This window comes from Peromyscus leucopus, chromosome 1 (genome assembly GCF_004664715.2).
Source record: "Peromyscus leucopus breed LL Stock chromosome 1, UCI_PerLeu_2.1, whole genome shotgun sequence".
NCBI classification, from domain to species: domain Eukaryota; kingdom Metazoa; phylum Chordata; class Mammalia; order Rodentia; family Cricetidae; genus Peromyscus; species Peromyscus leucopus.
The window spans coordinates 17,497,211-17,524,276 of record NC_051063.1 but is presented as its reverse complement, the minus strand read 5'-3'; the positions used below and the strand labels follow the sequence as shown (position 1 = coordinate 17,524,276).

The 27,066-nt window shown below is 39.6% G+C and overlaps 1 protein-coding gene across 1 annotated transcript in view; it reads right to left on the bottom strand.

The window, feature by feature from the left end:
• Positions 1-18,043: 18,043 nt before the first annotated feature.
• Ptar1 (protein prenyltransferase alpha subunit repeat containing 1) overlaps positions 18,044-27,066 on the bottom strand; it is a 37,801-nt gene continuing 28,778 nt past the window's right edge. Inside the window, exon 7 of the mRNA XM_028893995.2 lies at positions 18,044-25,197. Coding sequence (XP_028749828.1) covers positions 24,855-25,197 — 343 coding nt within the window. The 3' untranslated portion in view covers positions 18,044-24,854. The remainder of the gene's footprint in view (positions 25,198-27,066) is intronic.

The window sequence follows — 27,066 nt, the reverse complement described above, 5'->3', positions numbered from 1 at the left end:
TGGAACACAAACTGAAATAGTGACAGTGATCAGTGTAATATCATCCCTACTTTAAGGACGCAGAGTTGGGTATGGTGGTGCATACCTATAACCCCAGCTTCCAGGAGGCTGAGTCAAGAGCACCCTGAGTTCATGGCCAGCAGAGGCTACATAGCACTACCCTCTTTCATAAAGCAAAACAAAACTCCACCAAATTCACAGATTATTTTTAGAACAACATAAAAATTTTTCCATTCACATTTTAACAGCAACAACAACAACAACCCTGATGATAAAATTGAGCAGCTGCGCATGTGCAGTGGCTGACCTCTGGAGGATCATGAGTTCTGTCCAACCTGAGCTGCAGAGTAAGCTGGAAGCAAGCCTGGGATACAGAGTGAGACCCTGTCTCTGGAAACACGAAATATAATAAAACAAAACAACACACACACAAAAAAAACTTTAGGTGGATGATCACAGCATTTAACCAATACACAGAATAAAAGATATCAAAGTGTTAGCACAGTAAGAATTCACCGAAGTTGTAGGGTTGTTTTCCTTTTTCTCTTTGGAGGAGTGGAGTGGGGAGTGAAGGTCTGCAGTCAGCCTACCTGCTTCCCTGGCTGGAGTGGCCCCTGTGTTTGAAGGGAGTGCCTGCTGGAGATGGGGGCTGGGATTAAGCAATGAGGGGGGGTAGGGAGGTCAGGAGGGAGATCTGGGGGATCCACTGGAGATGGCAGCAAGCGGGGAGGAGGGTGCAGCAGGCGGGCTGCTACAGAGTTGGGGATAAGACTTGGGGACTGAATTTGGAGGGGTGGGGGCAGAGGTGAAGAGCTGTCAGCTAGCCTACCTGCTTCCCTGGCTGGAGTGAAGTATTTAAAACATCTTAAGACACTGTGTATATGACCTTAAACTTGGAGGGAAAAACAGATTATTTGAAGATTCTGGTGTAAAATTAATGTCATAAAAATTACTACTGGGACATTTCATAGTCTAAAGTGTTTTCCCAATTTAATAAGCCTCTATGATTTATTTTAAATGCCACATACTTCAAGAAATCTGCCACATACTTCAAGAAATCGTCTCCATGTAGCCAGTCTGGAGACAGCGAGGGGAAGAGTCTACACAGATGCTTGTACCCTTCCCTTTGGCTATCAGACTGTTGAAACAGTAGTCCCGAAGAAAGTGGGGTCCCCTCCCCCCAGCAAGCGCCAGCAGAAGGCAAAGGCTGAGGTGTGGTGTCAACCAACACGGGAGACTGTCGAGGTTTCACACAGGGCTAACGATGCCTCAGAGCAGCAGGCAGGGGAGACTGGAGTCATGATAGTGACCCGGAGGTCCTCGATTTAAACCGGAAACCCAGGGCAGGATTTGGAAGGAGAGTTTGTGCCAACCACGCCTCCTTGCCAGTCTTATCCCCGCCCCCGCCCTCATCCCCGCTGCCACAGATTTGCGCACATAGAAAACCGGTCAGAATAATGTTGTTCTCAGTAGTGCACCATACTATCTGAACTTTGGTTTGCACCCCCACTAGGCTCACAGGACCCTGGGACATAAGTCGACACAAAGATATCACACTGGTTGCTCATTCTGCTTCACACTTGCTTAAACTCTTGGTTGTTTCCAAATTTATTTCAGTCATAAAATACCTGGATATTATGCCCATCTCGTTGGAGTACCATAAAATATTGATATATTTAATATATCTTATAAACCAGGGACAACTATACTAGAAGAAAATATGGCTTTGTGTTCGCTATAAAATATAACAGTACAGTCAGGGGCACATTTCCTCCAAAATAAGGAGCTATGAAATGAAGTGCTTGGCGATTTCATACTTTCGTCGGTACATGTTTGCTTCAGACGTGCATCTTTTTGTCATCTTATGAAAGGCACTGAAGGGGCCGGGCAAGAAGGCTCAGATGGTAAAGTGTCTGGTGCACAAGGATGAGGGACTGAATTCCCTTCCACAGCATCCTCATGAAAGCTAAGTGCAATAGGACAGCAGTGATGTCTGTAATCTCAGTGGCGAGAAAGGAGAGACGCAGATCCCTTGAGCTCATTGGCCAGACAGCCTAGCCAACTAGATGACCTGAGGATTCATTGAAAGACCTAGTTGGGGAAAGAAAGGGGGGGGGGAACAATCAAAGACACTGGATACTGACCTTTGGTCTTTACCTTGGTGTATGCCCAGAGCGTCTGCACACCTGCACAGATCCAGATGAATATATATATATATATACATATATATATATATATACATATGTAAACAAGAAAATGAATAGTCCTAAACACTAGTAGCATAAGGAATATGTGCAGGATAAAAATTAAAAAAACACAGAGAATTTTAATAGCCATTTCCCCCTCTTTTAATAGTTTATAGAGAAACAAGGAAAAAATAGGCTACCATTGATTATTTTTGACAGAATACCTCATTGGTGCTATTTCTGGGGCAACGCTGAGATACCAAAGCATGATTTAAAATCACCGCTCTAGTCCTGTGTGTGTGTGTGTGTGTGTGTGTTGTGTGTGTGTGTGTGTGGGTTGTCCCAAGTGCCATGGTGTCACCTCTCAAAATAGTTCCTGAGCCCTGCAAGATAGTAGTAGTAGCTCAGTGTCGGTTATATTCCTCGCTGGTTTCTGTTCTGAACATCAAATGTTGTGGCTGATGAACTCATTAGTTATCTTTCTAATTATCCCATTCGATCATTCAAAGTGATCAAAATGATTTTGTTTTAAAAATAATTTCCTGTGTATTTTTATGAGGTCTAATGGTTTCTGGGGGGCGGGGAAAGCACCACTGGCTTCTACTGGCTTAAAAGCGAGAGACTCAGAAAAAGCTTAATGGTAAACAGTATACCGGCAATTTTGATAAGTCATCATCTCCTCTGCTAGCCAGGAGATCTCTCTGTCTCTCCCTGTGTGTCTCTCCCTGTGTGTCTGTCTCTGTTTCTCTCTGCCTCCCTTTATCTCTCTTTTTCATTGTGATGGTTAATATTGGTTGTCATCATCATTGAATCCGGAATCACCATGGAGATGAACCTGCAAACACACCTGTGAGGGAATTACCTAGTCTCAGCCTCTGGGCATGCCTGTAAAGAATTCTCTTGATTAGGTTGATGGGAGTGAGAAAACTGATCTAAATGTGAGTGGCACCATTTCTGGGCTAGGATCTGGAGGTGTAGGAATGGAGAAGGCCAGCTGAGCGCTGGTGCTTGTCACTCTCTGCCTCCTGGCTGTGGGTGCAATGTGACCCGCTCTCTCCTGCTCCCTGACCTCTCTGTCATGATAGACTGCAACTGTGAGCCGAAATAGACCCTCCTTGCAGTTGGTTTTGTTGGGCATTTTATCACAGTGACAGGAAAAGTAAGATATTTGCATATCTCAGGGGTCCCCCTTATGCTTGCACAGTATCATCAGGATGAACAATAGCAGTGCAATTACCAGTCATGACAATGTTGAATGTTTCCAGTAGGCTGTCCTGTGAAAAAGACAGCAACCATTTAGATCTTCAGTCCACACACTTCATTCATCTCCTACCACATGCCAGCTACCATGGGGAGGATCTGAAGGCCCAACAGCCCGAGTTCTGTCTTCAAGAACTTCTCTGTCCTAAGAAAGTCAGGCAAACCTGACCGACAATTTTACCAATATATACTGGCTATGATAGAAGCTACTTAAAGGAGATATGGCCAAAATGGTGTTTCGGTTGTAGATATAATTTGCTTGTTTTGCTAAGTGCAGGTATTTATGACATTAAATTAATTCTATTTTATAGAAATCAAATGTCTAGTGATGTGACTGGCTGTAGAGTTAATTTTATTCTTTAAAGGGAATTTTATTAAAAATAGTTTGAAAAGAAAGCACTGTGGCTTAGGTTTGACTATTTCTGTTTAAGCAGAAGGCATGAGGGTTTCTTCTAGGTGGGATGTGCATTTGGAAACACTGTGAGCAGATACATGTGTCCACTTCAGGAAAGAGATAAACATCACCTTCCAGATGGAAGGAACTCTTGAAAAGAGAGAACTTGACAACTCTCACATTTCCTGTAAAACAGAAAACTGACTTTGAAAAAAGCACATTAGTTATCATAAACTGTTTGCACACACATGCACATAACACACATACACACATATACGATATACATATACAACACATACACACACATTTATACACACACACATATACACAATGCACATATAGAATGCATACACACAACTGCTGTGGAATATTCCTTTACACTGTGTGAATATATGTCACTGTGATTGGTTTAATAAAGAAGCTGACTGGTCAATAGCTGAACAGAACAAGGTTAGGCAGGAGAGCCAGACTAGGAGAATGCTGGGACGAAGGGCAGAGTCAGAGAAGAGTTGCCAGCCAGAAGTAGAAGGTACCACCATGTGGCAGAGTGTAAATAAGGAATATGGGTTAACTTAAAATGTAAGAGCTAGTTAGTAACAAGTCTGAGCTGTTGGCCAAGCATTTATAATTAATATAAGCCTCGATGTGTTTATTTGAGAGCGAATGCAGGACAGGAAAACACCTACAGCACTAGACACACAACACTCTAATACACACATATACATAACACACACATGAACAAATATAAGACATACACACACAACACACTCATATACACACATACAAACATGCACAATGCACTCATACACACACACACAGTTTCTATTTCTATTCCTCAGAATTTATCTTCCTTCTACCTGCTACCCTCAACTCCCATCTTCTTATTAAATCTGTCCGTGGAGATGCTTCTAGGTTAGGTCCCCTCTGGTATGGATTGAATTTCCAAAGCACATTTTCATTTCAGCCCCCATGCCGAATGAAGGCAAGCACTGCCAATCACATAGGTGGGGAGGTGCAGGAGCCAAGGCAGAACCAAGAAACCACCTGGAACAGTGTCTGAGGGGTTAAGGAACTGCATGTCATGAGATCAGGGATGTGGCTTTCTACCCATCCTTGCCCTCTGGGAGTTATTCTCATCCTTGTGCTGTGGAACCAATTGAGGAGATATAATTGAAATGAGTCTCACCGAGCTGTGTAGCACAAATCTTAAACCTGTGCAGCAGTGAGGCTTTCTTGACAGGAAGGGCTGTATTATTAGCATATTTCTCAAGGAGTAGCAAATAAGCATTTTACTTTTTTTTTGTGCACAGAAGAAAGAGTAATCCCTTGTGGTTCTTACAGTATGTTATTTTTTAAACTGTCGTGAGACAGTTTTCTCTATGGACACTTTGGGGTCAATGTTGACTCTTTATATAGTAATAAATCAATTTTTTTTCCTGAGGGTCTTTCATGGAAGAACTCAAAGTTCTTCCATGGAAATTTTCTTAATGCTCATGAGAAAGGAACAACATCTGGGGAGAGGGATTGGGCAATAGGAAAACTGCTGAGTTAAATCAGCCTGTGTACTATAAAGATGTGTTGACCTCAGAATGGAAACCAGGATGTGTGTTATGTTGGGGAGGGGTTTCACTTTTGTTTCCACAGGAGAAAAAAAAGCAATGGATACTATCAAAATTAATAAAGATTCAATTCAAACAGGAGAAATCTCTTAATAAGGAGAAGTGATAGTTCATCCACCAATGTGACAGTTATACAAGTTGTCAGGAAAATTTATGAAACAAGGGTCAGGGCAGGGTTCTGTGGGGCATTTACCCACCACCCCCACAGTTCCCCAGAGTTTTCTTGAGTGTGATCAGCAGGAAATATTAGATAGAAGGATTTATAGCGGAGAATCTTGTGGAGATAAACAGATAGAAAATAAAGGATAGCCTCGAGAGGGCCTGGAACCTATTCCAACGGTCCCCGACTGTCTCTGGCCCAGGGTTTTTATAGAGACGCCAAGGGGTGGAGCAAAAGACCTCCTCCCCCAGCACAGCCAAGTGCAGAGCATCTCAGACACCTGCACTCAGGCCCGTGGTCCTGATCATCCTCTCTGCAGACCTGCTGGGTAAAGTCACGAGGAACCCGAGAACGGGCTCCCACACAGGGTTCTGTTTTTGTCTTTACGGGAAAATAGAAATACCCATCTTCAAGAAATCAAAAGACCTTGGACATCTCGACATCTAAAGAAGAAGGGAAAACTTCCAGAAAAAAATTACCAAGCAAAACCATCTGACCTAATGGTACCCTATAGAGATAAAGGGTAAAATCTCACTACCTAAACATCCTTATCTCTTTATTTCTAAGAAAAGTTGTAGTCCCGACTCAATTATAAATCAAAGCTGGTTTGGAGTTGGAGTGTGGCTCTCTCCTTCTCTAAATCCAAGCATGTTGTTAAAAGAAAAAATTAAGAGTTTCTGTCTCATATCAGAAGAGCCACCTGATGTGGAGAAGAAAACCAAAAATCTAGGGACTATTGTCAAAATTCTATTTCTCCCCATACTTACTCTTGACTCTTTGGAACCTTTCTTTAGATATAGTGCTATCCTAAAATTTAAACTTTCTGTTTTGATATTAATAATGTTTAAGTTTTCCACAGTGAACAATGAAATTTCCTAACAGCAATCTCTGAAGTCTCCAGAAGGAAGATGGGGCCCCACAACAACGATTTTACCTGGTTCATAGTGATACCATTGAGTTGATAAACACCACTCAAAGACTTTGGGCTACAAACTACTCAAGACTATTCCAAGGTGGCTAGCTGAGATGGTCTACCATCTTACACCTCTAGCCAGAACTTCAGATAAGCTTTATCCATTACTGTGAGACTGGTTACAAATGCTACAGCTAGTCCTAATGAGACTTAACCATTGTTTTAAAAAATTTTTTTACAGGACCCCACAGAGATACCATCACCTCCTAGAAGCAATTCTAACAAAATGACACCTCCTCTCCCAACAAGTTTTTCTTTTCTCAGGGTTATGAATAATTTTCATCTGTAAGGGGTTTGTTTTAAGTTGTAATGGGGTTGGGGGTGGAACAATAAAGTTTAGACTCAGGAACCAGTAACATGAATCGTAAAAGGTCTTATTAATAAAAAAAAAAAAAAAAAAGCCAGAGCCAGATATTGGGGTGAAAGCTGAAGGATCAGGGAAACAGAACAAGCCATAGCCAACCTCACCTTACCAACTCCTCAGCCTCCAGAGTGAGACTTCCTATTTACTCATGCCTTATATTACGCTGGTATTGTGTTCCCCAAAATATTGTGCACCCTAATAAACTTATCTGGGGTCAGAGACAGAACAGCCACAATAGTAAACATAGAGGATAGGCAGTGGTAGCACACACCTTTAATACTAGTATTCCAGAGGCAGAAATCCATGTGTTCAAGGATACAGTCAAGCATGGTGACTCATGCCTTTAATCCCAGAAAAAGAGCCTTTAATCCCAGGGAGTAAGGCAGAAAGCAGAAAGGTATATAAGGCGTGAGGACTAAGAAACTTAACCATTTGGCTGGTTAAGCATTTGGCTGGTTAAGCTTTCAGGCTTCTAGCAGCACAGTTCAGTTGAGACCCATTCAGATATGAGGACTCAGAGGCCTCCAGTCTGAGGAAACAAGATCAGCTGAGAAGTTGGCCAGGTGAGGTTAGCTGTGGCTTGTTCTGTCTCTCTGATCTTCCAGAGATCACCCTAATAACTGGCCTCAGGTTTGATTTTATTAATAAGACTCTAAGATTCATGCTACATTATATATCTTTTTGTGCCCTGCCATCTTCTGTCCTTCCTAGTGCTGGGATTAAAGGGTATGTGCTTCCCAAGTACTTGGTAGCAAAGGCATGAGATCTCAAGTACTGGGATTAAAGGTGTGTGCCACCACTGCCTGGCTCTGTTTCCAGTGTAGCCTTGAACTCACAGAGATTCAGAGATCTCTGCTTCCTGAGTGATAGGATTAAGAGTGTGTGTCACCACTATCTTGCCTCTATGTCTAATCTAGTGGCTGGCTCTGTCCTCTGGTTCCCAGATAAGTTTATTAGGGTATACAATATATTGGGGGTATATAATATATCACCACAGAAATCTCTTTTAGAAAAGAAAAAAGGGAGATAGGATAGGGCAATAAGGTAGATTATTGTATCTATTTGTAAACTAATTTAGCAACTATCAGCTTTAGATAATTTACATTGATATGGATTCTTGTCTATTGATACAAATGTAAAATTATTTTTCTATTCTTGTTTAAGATTATTTATATATTGATACAAATACAAAACTATATTTGTCATATTATACATTTGTTCCTACTTCTGTTTAAAATATTTTTGTATATTGATACAAATTAAGGTATTGTTGTCATATTGTACTATACATTTGTACCTCTGATTAAGATGTTTTTGTATATTGTCATAAATTTAAGGTTATTGTCTTATACTGTACATCTGTCTACAGATTGTTTATTTTTATCATGTGAAGCTTTAGTCTTTAAACTATTGAGGTTGGTAAGAGTTACAGGTTAATAATCACCCATGCTTGTCATACTTACAGTTATATTAGGTTTTCTAGATGTACAGAGATATATGTTAAATGAATAGGTAATCTTCAAATACTTCATAGAACCAGAGAATATGACATTTAAATGCTTTAATAACTTAGAATTCTGTTGACATGAGACACGATTGCTTGTGGCAGCACTGGTCTATTCCTGAGAGGATGTTGGGCTTTGAAGACACTCCATATGGAGTTTGTCTTCTTGGTAAAAATGGCCTGCTGGGCAAAGAACTGCCCTTGCCTCAACTGCTGACAGTAAGCATGCTGTTCAATCTGGACGAGCAGGACACAAGGAAAAGCAACTGCCGAGCCTTGCCAAGACAGGGTAGGACAGTCTTTCAAACTTTCCTGCTTCTGAAAATGGTCTGTCAGATATTCTAGGCCTGTAGCCAATAGTGGTTGCCCCAACACTGCAGAGAAACACTGCAGGGTGACTGTCCAGGCAGCCAGTTGTTTCTGTTATACCTTGCAGGTTTTAGAAGTTGCTTGTTTGCACTTCCTGTTTACTCAGCTAATATTTTCTTTCTCAGGTCTTTGATGGGGTTGAAAACTAGATAGTTACAGTTACAATCCTCGTATTTTAGCTAAGAGCATATCAGGTACAAGATTCAGATTCTTCAGGATAGGACAGCTATTGGAGTAATCTCTGTCATTCACCAATTACCTTTGGCATGGACATTTAGTACATGTTTCTTGCTCAATGCTGTTCTTTTTTTTTTTTTTTTCTTTTTTTTGAGACAGACTTTCTCTGTGTAGCTTTGGTGCCTTTCCTGGAACTCTCTCTGTATCCCAGGCTGGCCTCGAACTCACAGAGATCTGCCTGCCTCTGCCTCCCAAGTGCTGGGATTAAAGGCGTGTGCCACCACCACCTGGCTCAATGTTGTTCTTGTTGGTTGTAGTTCCATTTTTGTTTATGTTATTACATTTTCTTTCTTCTAGACAATACTTGATAATTGTTCTTATTGTATATAGTTTGTATTAGGTTTAGAACTTTCTTATTTAGACAAAAAGGGGAAATGTTGTGGGAATTCACTCCACCAATGACTTTGGGGTATCTTGCCCAATAGATTTTTTTCTGGGTACACGACTGCTTAAAATTCAGGAGGGGGCATGTGCTCTCTCTCTCTCATGCGGTGATTGAAGACTAGATAGCTGATTCCATTCGCCCCCGAGCAGAATGGAGGAGGACAATGATGGTTGTTTACTTTGTCCTGTATCCGTGAGTGTACTTCTCCCCATTTTATATCTTAATAAATCCTTGATACCCTTTAACAGACTCTTGTGGATTCGCTTACAAGTGGCGCCCAACCTGAAGTTCTTTCCAGGGGAAAACAGCAATTGTTACACACAAGAAGAGCTTTTCAAATAAGATGCAGATTCTAGATGTCAACTAAATTGTTTAGGTTTTTAAGTTTGTGAGGCTTTTTTGAGGCTTTCTTTGTGAGAAAGGAAATAGGGAGAGTCTCACAGACTTAAGAGTGTGCTTCTGCAAGAAAGATTCTGAGGGCTCAGTAAGGCTGTCTGATGTGTTTTGTAACTGTTGGTATCATGAAGAATGTAGTATATTATATGGTAAAACTTTTCATTTGGCCTAAATTTTTATTTTCTCTTTTCTTCTAATTTAAAGAGGAATAAAAACAGTTTTGTGGCTCATCAAAAGTACTTTAGGACCAGTGATATGCTGAGTGGGATAGAAACACTTGTAGTGTAAGCCAGATGACCCAGGGTAGCTCCTTAGAAGCCACAGTGGAAGGAGAGAATGGATCCTGAAAGTCCTTTGACCTCTACATGCATGACATGGCATGTGTATGTCCACACACACATACATGCACAGATCATATACACACCACACAAATAATAAGAAATATGAAACATTTTAAAAGTATTGTGGACCCTGGACATTAATCGCCAGGTTCTCACGAGACATGGGCAGAGTGAGTTATGTAGAAACACACAGAATGGAGGCTTTGTGGGCACAATGTGGACCGCACCAGTAGTCCTTAGATCATGAGACATGGGCTCATTTGTTTCCGCCATGTTAAAGTAAATGAAAAACCAGTAAGTTCTTTCACACACACAATACAGCAGAAAGAACACTGCAGCAAATGTGCACATTAGTGACTCTGTGGGAACGCTAGCCATCCACCATGTTCCCTTAAGCTGAGATGCTGTTTCCCGTGTTGAATGATTTCCTTGTAAATCTACACACTGGCTGGAAAACAAGATTCTCGCTCACTTCTTCATATGAATTGAAACATCTATTTGTATTCACGGTGCCTTTGAAAAGTTCTATAGTTTAGACTGATTTGACCAACCTGGATTATATATGGCACTCTCAGGTTACAGTCCGGGTCACCTGTCATGGTGAATTCACTGATCAAGGACATTGAGACATGAACATTATTAATTAAAAAAATCAGAGTGAGGGGGGTAAAGAATGGTAGATAATAGTCACGTGGGCTGGGGAGGAAACTGAATTATTAGCCATGTTAAGATCTCTCCAATGACTGAGGATTCATTTTAACAATACCGTAGGGAAGAAGTTTGTGTGTCGTGCAGAGATGTTCCATTATGTAGTGCAGAGATGTTCAGTTCCAGGACAGCAGTATTTTAGTTCTCTAGCAGAAGAATGTTCATGTACATGAGAGAGAGACTTTGCAATGTTAAACACTTCAACATGTATCTATTGGTCATTTAAATGTCTTTGAGAAATATCTATTTGGGTTATTTGCCCAGTTTTAATTAGAATATTTAAATTCCTGCTATGAATTGACTTCCTTATACTTTATGAATATTAACCCATTATCAGGTGCATGGTTTCCAAATATTTTCTGTCTTAATCCACTGAGATAAAAAATACCTTAGGTTGGGCGATTTATAAATAATGCAAAATATTGTTCATAATTTTGGAGGCACCAACAGATTCCGTGGCAAAGGGTCCCTTTCTGCTTCAAAGATGGTCCTTGTTGCTGTGTTCTCATCTGGTATAAAGGCAGCCAGGTTCTCTCATGCTTGTTCATACTACTAGCTCTTTCCAGATAATGACAGCGGAACTGTTGGAACACACTTGATAACCTATCTCTCGAAGGCACTACTTTGTAATACCATTGTCTTGGCGGTGAGATTTGTGAGACATTTCCATTCTGTAGTCTGTCTGTCTCCTCACTAGATTGGTTCTTTTGATGACAGGTATTTTAGCTGTGTGTAATCCATTGGCCTGTTTTTATTTTGGTTGTCTGTGATTTCAGGGTTATATGTGAGGGGAAAAAAAAAATGCCAAAGAGTTCTCACTCGATCTTCCCTTTAGCAGAGTCCAAGTGATTGGTTTAAATCCCTAAAATGTTTGAGTTGGTCTTTGTCTATGGCTCGTCTTCTTACACTATGGTGGGTGTCAATCCCTTGTGGGTTTATGTAACTGAATATGGGAAGTCCCAACAGTGAGAGGTTTCAGAATATGCAACAATCAAATGAAAATCAAACAAGTAATGAATCCTGTGTTCCTGGCAAAGCTTGTGGGGTTTCATCAGACAACCCCACTAGACTGGGGTCTGAATCACAGCTTTGCACTGCAGAGATCATCACATCACATAGAGCTGACTAGGGATGCCTCAAGCAAGACAGTTCAAAATGGAGTCCACTGTGCCTTTTACTGAACACACATCTCTGCTCTATAGAAACAAGTTTATTTACAGAAAACAATGAAGTTTAATATTTCCTTATCATCATTCTTCAGCATGCAAGTTTGGAGTTAGCATATCTTTGGGTTGTATTGTGTCAAAAAGTTTGATTTAAAAGAACTGTTACTGGAATTGCTGAGTGAGATTTCATTAAAAAAATTGTTAAGTGAATACCAGGCATGGTCTCACCCACCAGCCTGGTCTACAAGAGAGTTCATGTCAACCAAAACCAACTAACCAACCAACCAACAAACCTATGGACCAAAAATGAAATTCAGCTTTGAATTGGCAGGGCTTGAGAGCAGCTTGCCAACAGCCATTATGAACTCTAACTCTCTGGGACTGTAAGTCAAAATAGGCTCCTCTCTAAGTTGCCTTGGCCATGGTGTCTTATCACAGCAGCAGCTGATCCATGTGCCATGTTCAGTGACTCTTAGAGTCACATCTAGTCTCTTAGCATCTGTGATAGTATGAAGGTGGGAATAAGCATGTCTTTGCAGGAAAGCAAATCTATTTTTTATTTCTTTGATTTTGTGGACTTGGTTGTTTGTTCCATATCATGGTTCATTTAAAGTTGTCTTTAGGCAAGGAGGTCCTCAAAGTTCCCCTTTCCACGAGGACACAGCGTTAAGTATCATTTAATATGCCCAACATTGTGGCTTGGTGCCTTGGTTAGGAAAAAACTAACAGAATGCCTACAGGACTATTTCTGGACTCTTGTTCCACTGTTCTTTTTATCTAGTATTCTTATGCTACCATAGTTTAATTATTGTGCCTTTACGGTGAGCTATCTCTTTAACAAGAAACTTTCAGCTGGGGGATAGAGAGATGGGTCAGTGGCCAAGAGTAATTGCTGCTCTTCCAGAGGACCCGGATTCAGTTCCTAGCACCCACACGGTGGCTTACAACCATCTGTAATCCCAGTTCCAAATCTGCTGGCCATGGGATACTGTACACAAGCTGTACATTTACATACGTGCAGGTGAAACACATACATAAACTAAAAAAAAATTACAAGTTTGTTCAGCTATACTAAATCTTTTCTATTGCTATATACATTTGTAAACATCATTGTCTATTCATTATCTACCTTACACAAACCATTATCAGTAGAATATTTATATTATTTTTTACCAGCTTTATGGTATAACTGACATATAACAAATGGAGCCAAACATATTCACAATATAGTTAGTAAGCCTTTACGAATTTATATACTTGTAGAACCAATACCACAATGAGGGCAGTGAATGTATTCATATTTCCATATAACTTGCCAATGTCTGTGGGAAAAAAATCCATTGGAGCTGATATAGTACAGAATCTATAGAGCAAAACACTGGAAAAATAGTTTCTACATTGTCTATCTATGTGCCTGTTTGTATGTAAAGATGTTTTCACTGCACACATAGGACACAGAACCCAGCCAGCAACCCGTGTTTCTCATCTTGCTCCGGTCTCAAGAATCTTGCAGGATTCCACTATATCCAGGAATTTTAAATTTTATTTCTTTGTTTTTGTTTGTTTGTTTGTTTGAAGACAGGGTTTCTCTGTGTAGTTTTGGTGCCTGTCCTGGATCTCACTCTGTAGCCCAGGCTGACCTCGAACTCACAGAGATCCGCCTGGCTCTGCCTCCCGAGTGCTGGGATTAAAGGCGTGTGCACCACCACCGCCCGGCTGAATTTTATTTCTAATTACATGTGTGTGTGTAAGGCCACAGGCTATGTGCACCTGAGTGCATGGACCCTGTGGGGCTAGAGTTACAGGCAGCTGTGATCGCCCTCCACTGGGAATCAAGGTCAGTGCGCTCTCAGCCATCCAGCCTGTTTCTCTGGCCCTCTTCTCAAATGTCAGCATCTATTTTTAAGGCTTTACATGAACAGAGCTATGTGTGCATGTGTGTGTACACATGTCTGTGCACACAGATGTATTTACCTACAGTCCTCAACTTTTTTTTTTATAATTCTACATTATCAATTTCATTATCTTTGAGCACATCAATAATTTCAATGTTGCTGTTCAAACATGTTTTTTTTTTTCCTCAATCCTTTTTCTTAAGCCACTTTGAAGGCCTTTTCCAACAGTGTTCTGGTTTAAGTAGGATTTCCTACTTACTTTAAAAAACAACACCCCCCCCAATAATTTTAGTTTTGTTCAGCAAGTTAGTTCTTAATGACTGGAAATAAAATTGTAAATTTGTTTAAAAAATTAGGATCTTACTTTATATACAGCTTTATAATTTACTCCAAAAGTTAAATTGTGAGATATTTTCCATGCAACTATACATTCTTCTGTTTTTGTGGGTATATAAAAAAAGAGCAATTTACTCAGCCTGATGTTGGTTTTTGTGATTTCCTACTCTATTAAGTGCTATACAGAATGCTTTCATTATTTGCCCCATGGCATCACTGAATTAATGAAGACTTGTATCAAATAATGGATGTAAATCAGATGTCTTCAGAGAGTTGGAGATTATTTCCCCCAAGGGACCTAAGCAAACAGTAAAATCATAACATTTACCTGAAAATAAAACAAATGGGTGATTAATGCTTTACCAACCCCATTTATTTAATAACCTTATAATATTCTTTCAAAATTGTGGCTGTTGAGATCACTAGCAACCTAACAAAACACCAGAACATGACAGACCATTAGCTCCTGAGCACGAGGTAGGGCTTTCAGTGTGTGCAATTACTCCGAGAGGAATATGAAGCCTATCATGCCAGCCTGCTGTGAATCTGAGTATTTCAATACTAAACATGTAGCTTCTATCTTGGAAGCTAACATTACGTAAGAATCTTTATGTGGAAGAACATATGCTGATCATTACTTTCTTCTAAAGCTTAGAAGAGGGGGCAATCGGCCTTTCAGTTTCTGCTCATTCAAGAACACTGTTGCTTAAGCTGACGCCCAACCTGTCCATTTGTGATGGGCTGCCAGGCAGAAAGGTGCAACACCACTATGTCTTATTAAACATTCACTTGATTTTCTTTTAAAAATAGCACACTGCCAAAAGTAAAACTTTGAAATTACAGCACGAGGAAAATGGTATGTCTGCGAAGTGCAGGCCAATGGCAAAGGACCCTCATATTAACTTAGCTGGCCAGTTTGCCAGCCACATCTGTTACTAGTGCTAATTTTGCATTTGGAGAAGCATGCTGTTAAACAGTATGATTTTCCAGAGAAGCACCTTTCTAATACCAATTTTATCATATTTATACAGTCTGCCTATTAGTCTGCATTAAGATTGTATTTAATAAGTTACTTTCCCTATCATATTAGTTAAAACAAACACTCTGCATTTTTAAGTAGTTTATAGCTCTTTGAAATGATGAAAAAACCAAAAAACCTCTACAGCCTGTTTCCTATAAAAATATGCATAAATAATTAATAGTCTATCATTGCTATCATAACTTTTGCTGCTAACAAAACCCTTCTCTACAAAACCCCCTTCATTCTGAAATATTTAAAATCTGAGTAAAAATAGTATTTACTTCACTGACTACTTTTCTGGGTCCATCTATAGGCTTCTCCATCAAGTGTAAGTTATTTCTGGCTTACAGCATACAGAGACAAGACAGGGTGTAACCCTAGTAATGCCTCACTTTATACCTTCATTTGAATATGTAAAAATAAAGTATCTCTGGACATAATGACCTTCCTAAGTCAATCTGTCACTGTTAATATATTTTCAAGACAACTATGCAATTTCTCTAAGTTTAATTTATTTTAATATTCTATTCTTTCTATGTATTAGATAATCAGTTACTGGCTTCATTCAGACAATACTTCACTCACCTAACACTATCAAAGCAGTTCAACTGGACATCTTGGGAGATGGACGCTGCCAAGTTTTCCATGCACAGAGATAAATCACACACAACACTTGTTTTAGGAGAGGTAAAGTTTACTTAGACATCAGCAAAGACAACACCATTTCCATAGTCTACAGAAATACAGTAATTTACAGCTGGTTTGGTACATGGCCCCATGTTAAAAAACAAAGCTAATGAGAAAAGAAATGGTTCATCCTATTTCTCTGCCATTTATCATGATTTAATAGGTACATCATTATGTTCTGGGAAATAGCTGCATAGATTAGAATCCTAGGGCTGCTGGTTAATATACATCATCAGATAACAAGAATAATAGAAAACAAATAGGTCCAGATACACAGTAAGCATGCAACCTAAGCTATTTGGAAGAAACAGGATCGACTTCAGTGAAAACTGAAAACTCTGTTGTTATTGCACCATCAGTACTTAATGTCAGTACATATGGTATTTTACATGGCACAGGATTTCCTCTTCAAATAATGCTTGGCAAACTGGATCAGGTTGATCCAATTTCTAGAGCAAATTTAAATTAAAATGAAGGAAAACTCCATTAGATATGTTTCTAAATATTCTAAATAATCCACAAAGTACTGAAATTTCATGTCTACTTGTCACCTCCAAATTGAAACAGATTCATACTTTGTACCCTATAAATCTGCATCGCTGCTGTAGCAGCACCCAGCCACATGGGAAGCCTGAGGACAGGACACATGGCCAGAGTGGAGGGGCAGTGTGAGTGTAGACGACTCAACGGCGAAGACTAAAGAGAAGAAGGAGATAGGCATCTCCTTAATTTTGCTATATTGATTATATGTTGAAATAGTATTTTAATAGATTAAGTTAAATAAGATATTATTAACGTTAATTACACTTCTTAAACATCACTACTAGAAAATTATAAATCCATTTTGGCTCACATTACATTTCCATTGAACACTACAGTCATAAACAATACATAATTATGTTACTCTTAGAATTTACATTTAATCTTAGCCAAAAGTCCAAGTGATAACCTTAGAATTTAGCGTAATTCCATCAGTCTAGGATACTAAGCCCTAAAATACCATATGTGTACTTTGCACATACCTTTTTACAAAATTTATTCTTATTTCTCTCCAGGGTATACATCACAAGAGATTTAATCATTTTAAAACTGTGGATTGCTATGCATAAGAGCTAAAGGACTTCGATGCAGACTATGATAGCAGGAAGTACTATCAGTGAAGACAGTGTCTCCCAGAAAACAAGTTAGACAAACACACACTTAATGCCTGGGATCTGATGGTGCACCTTGAATCACAGGAACGCGCCCAGTGTTAACTGCAGCCTACTGAATGCTCTTTTTGGAAAATCTACAAGCAATGTAAACAACACAGATGGCGACTTCTAATAGTAGAATATAGTATCTGAGATCCATCTCTTCAGTGGAAGTCCCTCAGTTTTAGAACGTTAAACTAAGCAATTAACTAGCATACAAAACCCCAAGCTTAGAAAAAGTCATTGCTGTACTTTTAAAATTTTTCTCTTTGTTTCTGTAACAGTATAGAAATATTTGGCGTACTTAGAATATCTCATCTTTTATGTTTCCAGCTCAGAAACAGTAATGTGATCTAGTCTAGGGTACACTCCATTACTCTCCTAGAACAAAATACACTAAAAAATAGTGCTGCCTACAGCCAGTGACACACTCATGCATCAGCAAGCTCACTGGAAGGCAAAGCCACTTACATTTGCACGACACACTTGCTTCCTCACACTTCAGGTAGGAATGCTTGTTTCAAAACTGTTTAAATCTTTTGCATCAGGTCATCTGAATTGGTACTCAAACTACAGTATCATTGATAAAAATTTCTTCCTCATGTCAAACATAGTCTGAGAAAATTAGGTGAAGTCATCCAGCACAACTTCCTATTTATCATTATCACATTTATGATACCAGAAAGCAACTGAGAATTAGGGCAAAATAGCCGGGCGGTGGTGGCGAACGCCTTTAATCCCAGCACTCGGGAGGCAGAGGCAGGTGGATCTCTGTGAGTTCGAGGCCAGCCTGGACTACCAAGTGAGTCCCAGGAGAGGTGCAAAGCTACACAGAGAAACCCTGTCTCGAAAAACCAAAAGAAAAAAAAAAAAAGAAAAAGAGAGAGAGAATTAGGGCAAAATAAAGAGCCTCTGCCAGAAAGTGCTGGATAGGCTGATACATCCACGGGCTGCAAAAGATGGCCATAGCTCTTTTAAGAGTTCAGTTGCCAATATTTTAAGACATTTATTAAATGTGTCTTGCACAACAAGCTACTGCTTAAACTTTTTATGCTCCTATCTTCATACCATGGTTTTATTAAAACAATATTTTTATAATGCTTCTAACTGCAGCCTAAACAAATGTGTAATAAATCATGTCATGTAATAACATTTTTCAGGGTTCAACACATTACTCTACAAATACATTCTCCAGTGAAGAGAGGGCAACAGTCTCTTTGGTGAGAGCTGTTGGATGTGGGAACAACAGCTGAGTGAGTACTTCATATCTGCACTCCATCTACACCACTCTTTAACCAACAAAAGCTGCCTGCTTCAAATACATGACATTGGATGTAGGAATAAATGAGTTTCCAGGAGAGTCAACATTAGCATACTGCCCCATGGCACATTAAAAAAATACCTCATATGTATTATCCATCACTTTATAAACATGAACAGGTATCTGCTATATGCTGCACAGTGCTGTGAGGAAAGTGACTGCTAGGCATGAAATAAAGGCTGATTCCTTAAAGAGATGGAAGAAAAGCAGAACAATATGGTTTATAAACCATGCAACCCCAATCAAACTGTTTTCACAAATATTTAAATAGGGCAAATGGACACTTAGGTCAGTTTCCAACTTTGCTAGAGGAAGTTGCAAGAAAATTACCTTAAATAAGAACACTTTGAGCAAATGTAAAAATAAAATTCATGGGATAAAATCTTTTGTTAAAAAAATCATGTATGCCTAATCTTCAGATCTCTTTAGATGTGTGTATGTGCACACACATAATTTAGATACATAAAAGGAACCTCAACTCTGGTTGCAATGTTATACAGTCTTGCTTTTATATTTAAACTTGATAATGTATTTTTCATACAAGACAGTACGGTTCACTCACAACTAAGAATATGGACATTAATAAGAGAGAGAGAGATATTAATATTCTTTCTCCAGTATTTATCAGCTCTGACTTGTTGGTTTCCCACAACATGGCAGGAATTATGTTATGCCCTGAACATGCCTAGGTCTTGCATCTCACACTCACAGAGAAAAAGAAGTCTTAGAATCAAAACAGCTGTTAATCTGCAAAACAACAGTAACTGTTTTCCTCAGTATGATTTCTAAAGGCTGAGGATGTCAACTGAAACAAAACAGAATTTTCTCCACTTCCCCAAAGTGGAAAGAGAACACAGAAATTCTCTTCATGGGCGACATTTATGATAACATTCACAATACAAGCAGCAAGACAGTATGTATTAGCTTTTACATACTAACGTTCAACAGCTAGCAATGTACTTAGCATATTTTGCCTTTTCGTTTTGGCCACAAAATATAAAATTTTGTTCTAAATTGATGAAATTTTCTACACCCTGAGGAACAACAATGAACTAATAATGTCAGGCTCAGCTTTGTGACTTGTGACTTGTGCTGTTGTTCAGAAAGCACACGCTTCATACAGTTAATAGCCTTGGAAGCATACTGTTCCATCAGCGGAGCAACTTAACTGCCCTGTATTTGTAAGTGAACAGTCTCTAGTTGTTCCGTGGTAACAGGGACGGCCTGAGAGGGTAAAGAAGTCAAAGTCGAGAGCCTGAGAATTCCCCTCACACCCTAAATCCACACAGGATAGATACATTGGTTTCTGCATCAATTATGAACACAAAATAAGAGATATATTATTCAAGAGTTCTCTGCAAACACTCTGGAATCTTTAAAGAAAAATTATTTGCTATCATGAAATATGATGGTCCTACCCTCCCCTTTCACACACAAATACATAAAATTTGAAAAATCATTTTAGTATTTACCACGTTTCTTTTGGTATTAGCAAGTCCTATTTTTCCCCTTTTAACTGACCTACCCCATGCCTGGATTTGGGAGGGAGGGAGGGAGGGAGGGAGGGAGGGAGGGAGGGAGGGAGGGAAGGTCTTCCGAGTAAGGCGAAGTGTCCCTTGGGACAAGCACCTGCTCTCTCAGGTGCTCCGGGCGCCTGCTTCCTTTTGAGCGCAGGTGGTACAGCCTTTGCGCACACTGCCCTGTAATCACGATGCCTCCCAATCTCAAAACGTTAGCGGTCAAAGGGGAAGAACGGATTCTAAGTCTCGGGGTTCTTCGAAGAGCACTCAAAAATTGCCAGTTACTGAAATATACGTCACAAGATCCTGTCTTCTCCAGTCAGTATCCCACTGCATCACAACGAGCTGTCTGATACATTTCTATCTTGTTTACTAGTTAAACGAAAGAGTTCAGTGTAAGACAACCTTGTATCCACATTGAGGTAAGAAAGGCACTCAAGTTAACATAATATAGTTACTTTAAAGAAGACACTGTGTGACAGGATGTGAAATTCTTGGGGTGGCTTTTTCTTGCTCACTGCTTCTATGAGACCAAGTTTGCTGAAGTTTCCTGGTACCCCCAACATGCTTCTTTAATAAGCAAGAGCTCATTACAGATCATATGTGTCGGGGGTGGGGGAACACACATATTGCTAGGGTTTGCAGTTTTATTTAAGACAAAAGATATGGTTTTTACAATGCTCAAAATTTTTAGAATAAAGCATTTAAAAAATTTAAAGTACAGTTTTCTAACAGCAAAATAACAGTAAACCCAAGAAGCTTTTTTGAAAATAAAAAAAGAGAATTATTCATTTTACAGATGAATCTTCCCTAACTTAGGGAGCCAACTGGGATGCCTGTATGATGTTGGTTCCACACTTAAGTTACATTTGGCCCATGCCAGACACAACCTTGCGCTGTGTAAGAGAAAACTGCAAGACTGATAATTTTTAGTAAGCTCTACACACACACACACACACACACACACACACACACACACACACACACACACACATGAACTGAGAGGATCTGAACATTAACTAAATGACAATGTCTACCACACATGCTTTCTGCAGACTGCTGCATATAAACTCAAAAGCTTGCTTCTACATTGTATGTCACGTAGCCCTTATCTGAAACTATAAGTGGCTTTTGGTGATAATCTGTACACATTTAATTCTATGACTGATTAATAAATCTGAGCCTGATCCTCAGCACCAGCAAAAACAAAGGGAAAGAATTAATGAAGCGTTTAGCTTAAGGTAGAACTGTCTCATGAGAGTAAGAAATGTTTGGGCCCAGAGCTTCTACAGAAGGAAGAGGGGTTAGTAATAGGTATAAAATCCTTAGGTTTAAAAAATGGCTCACACAGGTTCACGGAGTACCTAAAAGGTCCACAGTTCAAGTTGGGGATCGGGATGACTCCTGTACAGATACAGACTTAACAATTCTCTAAATCCAAGCAGTATTCTAGCTGCTCAAATGTGCCTCTGGCTCTGTATGCAAGATCTGCTCTTCAACATCATCTAGTGAAAGAAAACAATATTCTTATCAAATGGGTCTTATTGACTCTGAGAGTTTTTAGTGTAGACAAACAAACAGTTAAGAGAATTTTAGAGCTCCATCTCATGACTGAGAGTTAACAAGTCTAAACAAGGTAATGAAGACACTAAATTTAAATCTCACTAATTTTACATGTGGGAGCTCCTTTTAAGTATTAACGAAACTAGCCCACTTCACTCACTTATAACTCATTAATTTCCTGATCATTATTCCATCATTCATGACCAATCTTTCCCTTCTTCAAAGACTGAATTAGTCAACTTAATAGTTATTAAGTCCTTATAATGTGCAAGGCATATGATACAACCTGAAAATACATCACCAAAATACACAGACTTAAGAAAGGTAGGGCAGGGCTGTGGCAGAAGCCACAGATCTTAGCACTTTTGCACGTCAGTAGCTTTCCTGATCCATAGGATGGTATAATGGCCTGCTAATTTCCCAGTAAAAATCATATGCAATGTGTCAGTCTAAACCATCTTTTCTTTTTAGCAACAACTTATGTACAGAAGAATATGACTACACAAGCCCCTAAATTATACATTTTCTTTCTACTGCATTAGTTCATTTGGTCAAAGACACAGTAGCTTGCTAGAGAGGGTAAATGGTAAACGCTCAGGGAAAATATACAGGGAAATCCTAAGTCCTGTGAACAACTCTTACAAATGCTGACTTCAGAACTAATTAATGTAGCACAGAAAAGCCGCATACAAACAGGATCTTTTAGATATCTGTACTTTTACTACCAACTTCCAACCATATTAGGAAGAAGAGACCATGGTGTATATTAGAGGAGTCCATGGCTTCTGGGAGGCATGGGCTGAGCCTTGGCGGACATAAGAAGCCAGCTAACATAACACTGAAGATGACCAAGACGCTGAGTAGGAGATATAAAAAGGCATGGACACTATACAAATTTAGTTGATGTTCATACAGCATAGCCTATGCTCACGTCCTGACACACTACATCAAATGTAAGTCCTATTCCTTGGGAAACTAAAAAGGATGCTGGGGGAAAAGGTAATACCGAATAAAGACAGGATTCGGCAGCAGGAACTGCTGGGTCATTTCTACTCAATCTCAGAGGAGCTAAACATCATGTAACTGTTTTCCTATAGAGACCCATGTAGAACTTGAGGTATTTGATGATTCAAAATATGCTTTGTATATAGAAAGCTGTAGAATTATGTTCACAATGTCGAGTATTTTATCATCTAAATACTATAAAACAGTAAAAATAACTGCTCCAAGAGAGTAAGATCTTTGTACTGGTGTCAGTAGAAATGTTTTTCTAGTATCCTAGATGCGTCACTCAGCTCAGCAGGCTGCCACTAATAAGACCATGATGCCCAAGTTAAAGGTTCCCCCCCCTCTTAATGAAGTGTGCCTACCTCAAGTGCACAAGTTCCCACTAGGGGGAGACAGGAGTGGTTGCCTTTCCCAGTACCAACTGTGAAAGAGAACACACAAAACTTGAGGGCTGTGCTTATTTCTGTAATCATTGCTTACATTCTGCACACGCAGACAAGAGACAGCTTCTACCACTGTTTCATGTCTTAGTTTCATGTCAATTTGACACAAGCTACATTCATCTGAGAAGAGAGAACCTCAATTGAGAAAGTGCCTCCATAAGATTGGGCTATAAAGAAGCCTATAAGAGATTTTCTTAATTAGTGATTGATGGGAGAGAGCCCAGATCACTATGAATGGGGCCACCCTGTGGGCTGCCATTCATGGGTGCTGTAAGAAAGCCAGATGAGCAAGCCATGGAGAGCAAGTCAGTAAGCAACACTCTTCCACGGCCTCTACATCAGCTCCTACCTATAGACTCCTGTCCTGCTTGAGTTATTGCCTCAGTGATGGACTATTTGTGACCTGGAAGCATAGGCAAAATAAACCCTTTCCTCTCCGAGTTGCTTTTATTCATAGTGTTTCGCCACAGCAATAGAAACCCAAATCAAGACAACCATTAAAAGGGAGAATGAGAGTGACATCTCTTATTCATTGACAGGTATTAAATTCATTGACCAAAGAGAGATAATAGCTTCAGTGGGCATCCCTGAAAAAAGGACACACGAGAAAAAAATATGGACCAGTGAGTGATGAATAAAGAGAAGGGATGCACAGAAGAATCACAGCTCATCCGAAGGGGTGGATGGAGAAGAGAGACGGAGACGGTATTTGACCCATTCCCACCCCACTTCGCCAACCTGAAAAACACAGCCCTTGTTATTGAGATATAGCTATATGGACTTTGGTACTTATCCCTGATGATTTTAGTATCAAAGTGTTTTGTTTGATTTTAAAAGTAAAAATTGAAATAATGCTCAAAACTAGTCTTCCCCCAGGATTTTGCCAGTAAACTCTGACTAGCCACTTGACAAAAACTCTGCAGTTTATCCAGTATAACCTCAGTAACTTAAATTTTTAAAAAGAAAGCTTTCCAGGACTACATTTCTGTGTAGATTTCTCCCACTTTTCATGAATGATTTTAGAAGGAAAAAAGTAGTAATAACTAAAAGTGGCATTTCTGGTTTTTTTTTTTTTTTAAAAGAATTTATTTTATAAGGGCTGACTTACTGTTTTGGCATATACCAAATATGAGGTAAAAACAATCTATCAAAACTAGTAATAAAAATAATTTTCCAGTACTACAATTACATAAACTCTTAAATTAGTTTAGTTTCTTTTAAATAATCATTTAAAAAATAGATTACATTGGAAGCATTTTTTTTTCTATATAAATTCTAACAGTCCTGGCTGTGGTTCTCTGAGTCGGTAACTGGAGAACATGCTTGAGAAAGAGGTGGCTCACATTTTCACATATCCACCCACCTAGCCATTTTAGTCTCAAAACTGCAATTAGATCAAGTCCTTCTGCACATGTACTAATATTCTTAAGCTGAAGTGCAACTTAAATTGTCAATTTCTAAAGAAACTGCTTATGTAGCAACGGAACTGAGGCGAGTAAAGGTGTGCGAACCAATCTCAAGAACCAAATGAGAAGCCCAAACACTGAAACAGAAAGGGCATGGAATCAAACAGAAAAAAAAAAAAAATAAGACTCATTGTGTAGCAAGAAGGAACTCTACAGTTATTCTGTACCCAAAAGAATGCTGGCTCTTAACAAAATAAATACAACAAAAGGTTTTTCACAGACTTTTAAGCTCTAGATGAAGAATACATAGGTAGCCAGTCAGTTCATGCAACTATGGCATTGAGAAAGGAAAGCAATATTGCACTAAAAGGGGAATTTCTTAGGATGAATCCACCCCTTTCACTGACTCAAAGTCACCAGCCATTTCCTGTATGCATTGGCATACCTGGCTTGCTCTACATTCCGACAAGTGGATAATACTTGATCAATAAACCTGTGCTCCATCTCTAGGCCTAGAGAGTCTGGAGCTGGGGTCCGTTTCAGGCGCTTGGTTTCCTGGGAATAGCCTTGTTTGCTGGAGTCATTCAGTCCGTCCACTTCCATTGCCTGAGATAGTTGAGGGGTTGCTGGAATCAGGTGCAAGTCATTTAAAGCCCCCCCAGAGCAGTCTGCAGGTGACAGGTGAGTCAAACTTGGAGGAAACCTGCCATTTAAGTGATGTTGAAGGTAGAAAACATGCCGCCTGTGATGGGGGTGGGATATGGGATGGAAGAAAGAACACCATCACAAAACTGAAGATTTCCAGGCAATACTTTAAAGTGGATAATTTAAAAATATACAGTATTAGCTCACACCCACTTCATAATCCAGAGCTGTCTGGGGGAAAAGAGACAAGTGACTTGAAAGCTCAGGGTTTCAACCCTCACTGCTGATATGTGAGAAAACAGTCTTGCTGTTAAAGACTTTTTGGTAAACATTTACTCAGATCACAGTGAGTTTTCAGTTTTAATTCTAACACAAATTAGAAACAATAAAAGCTCAATATTTTCCATAAATTATATAAAACAAAATACCAACTTCATTTAGAATCTTAGAAGTAATCCAGAAACGAGGTACATTAAACAGTTCCTCGAGACTAGAGGCATAGTTCATAGCCTCTATCCAGTCCTTTCTGAAGACATTTCTATTGCATTTATTTATGCACATGCGTGTGTGTGTGTGTGTGGGGGGGTAGATGTGGGTACAGAAGTCAGTTCTCTCATTCTACCAAGTTCTATGTTCCAACTTCTAGGGATGGGACTTGGGCCATCAGGCTTGCTGGCAAGCGCCTCTACTCACTGAGCCATCCCACCAGCCCCTAGTCTTTTTTAAAACTCGAAGAACACACTTGGGGCAGTTGGTCTTATTTAAGCTCTCTCCTAAACCTCCACTTTAGTCTTGCATATCAGTATTCAGTGGAGATACACTAAGCTCTGAGCAAAGCACATAAAAGATGCCACTCCGGTTTTCAATCTACGAGCAGCTATCACCTGGAATTGCTCATTAAAATGAAACCTGCTCTTCATGATCCCCCGTTTTCACGGGGCACACATCTGCTACACAAACTCTGACATGACAGATGGGGTTCTAAGCTGTTACATCTCATCATTCATTCAATGTCTGAAGTCTCCGGGCCTTCCTACTGTGAAGAGGAGGTACAACAGAGCTACACTGTCGCTAACAGCAGCCTCATGTCCTGTCTTTCTTAAGGCAGCCTTGCTGTGAAGAGAAAAGACCACTGTCTACTCATGAAGGTCTACAAAAAGGAAAGATAACGTCGGCCTTCCTGTACTTAGTGTGGATTAGCAGCTAACAGACCAGCTCAGCAGTCCATGAGAAAGACTAGACTGGAAAAAGGGGTGGGGACTCAGTAACTCAGGAAGTACAGACTTCACAATCTTTATCCTGCCTAGCACAGACAAGTCTTTTGTTTCTAGACTGAATCCTACGGCCTGAAGTAGACTGTGGACTTAGACAGACGGAGATACTTCCAAATAGATAAAGATCCAAAATAAAGGAAGCACAGTGTTAACTCACCTGGACTTCATTCCATGATGAAGTTTATAGGATCAAATGTACTCAAAAGCCAGGTTAATACAACTGCTGGCCTTTCTGATTGTTGGCATACTTAAGATAATTAATGTGCAGACCACTAGAGCAGGGAAAATGATAAAGCTTACCTTCTATCCATGGTCTAATCATTAGTCTCAATCCTGACTGCATCAAAATGATCTGGAAGATTTTACTTTTCTTAAAACCCCGTGGTAGCCCTCCATCCTGATATGCTAATTGTCAGGCTCTCCAAAGAATCATGAAACATTTTTATGTTTTGTTTTGTTTCTAGACTATTTTGGAAGTAACACAAGTCATTCTGTTGTATACTTAAGGGTGAACCTAAACCACAGGCAAGCAAAGATGTGGGTGAGAAACCTCACATTAACAATGGTAATGATATGATGAACAAAAGCCCTTTCTCAGTCAGGAAACCAGATGACCATATTTACGTTCAGAGACAGAAGTCAGCTATAACAAAAGTTCTGCAGTCTCAGAAGGACACAGCCAGTTAAGCATA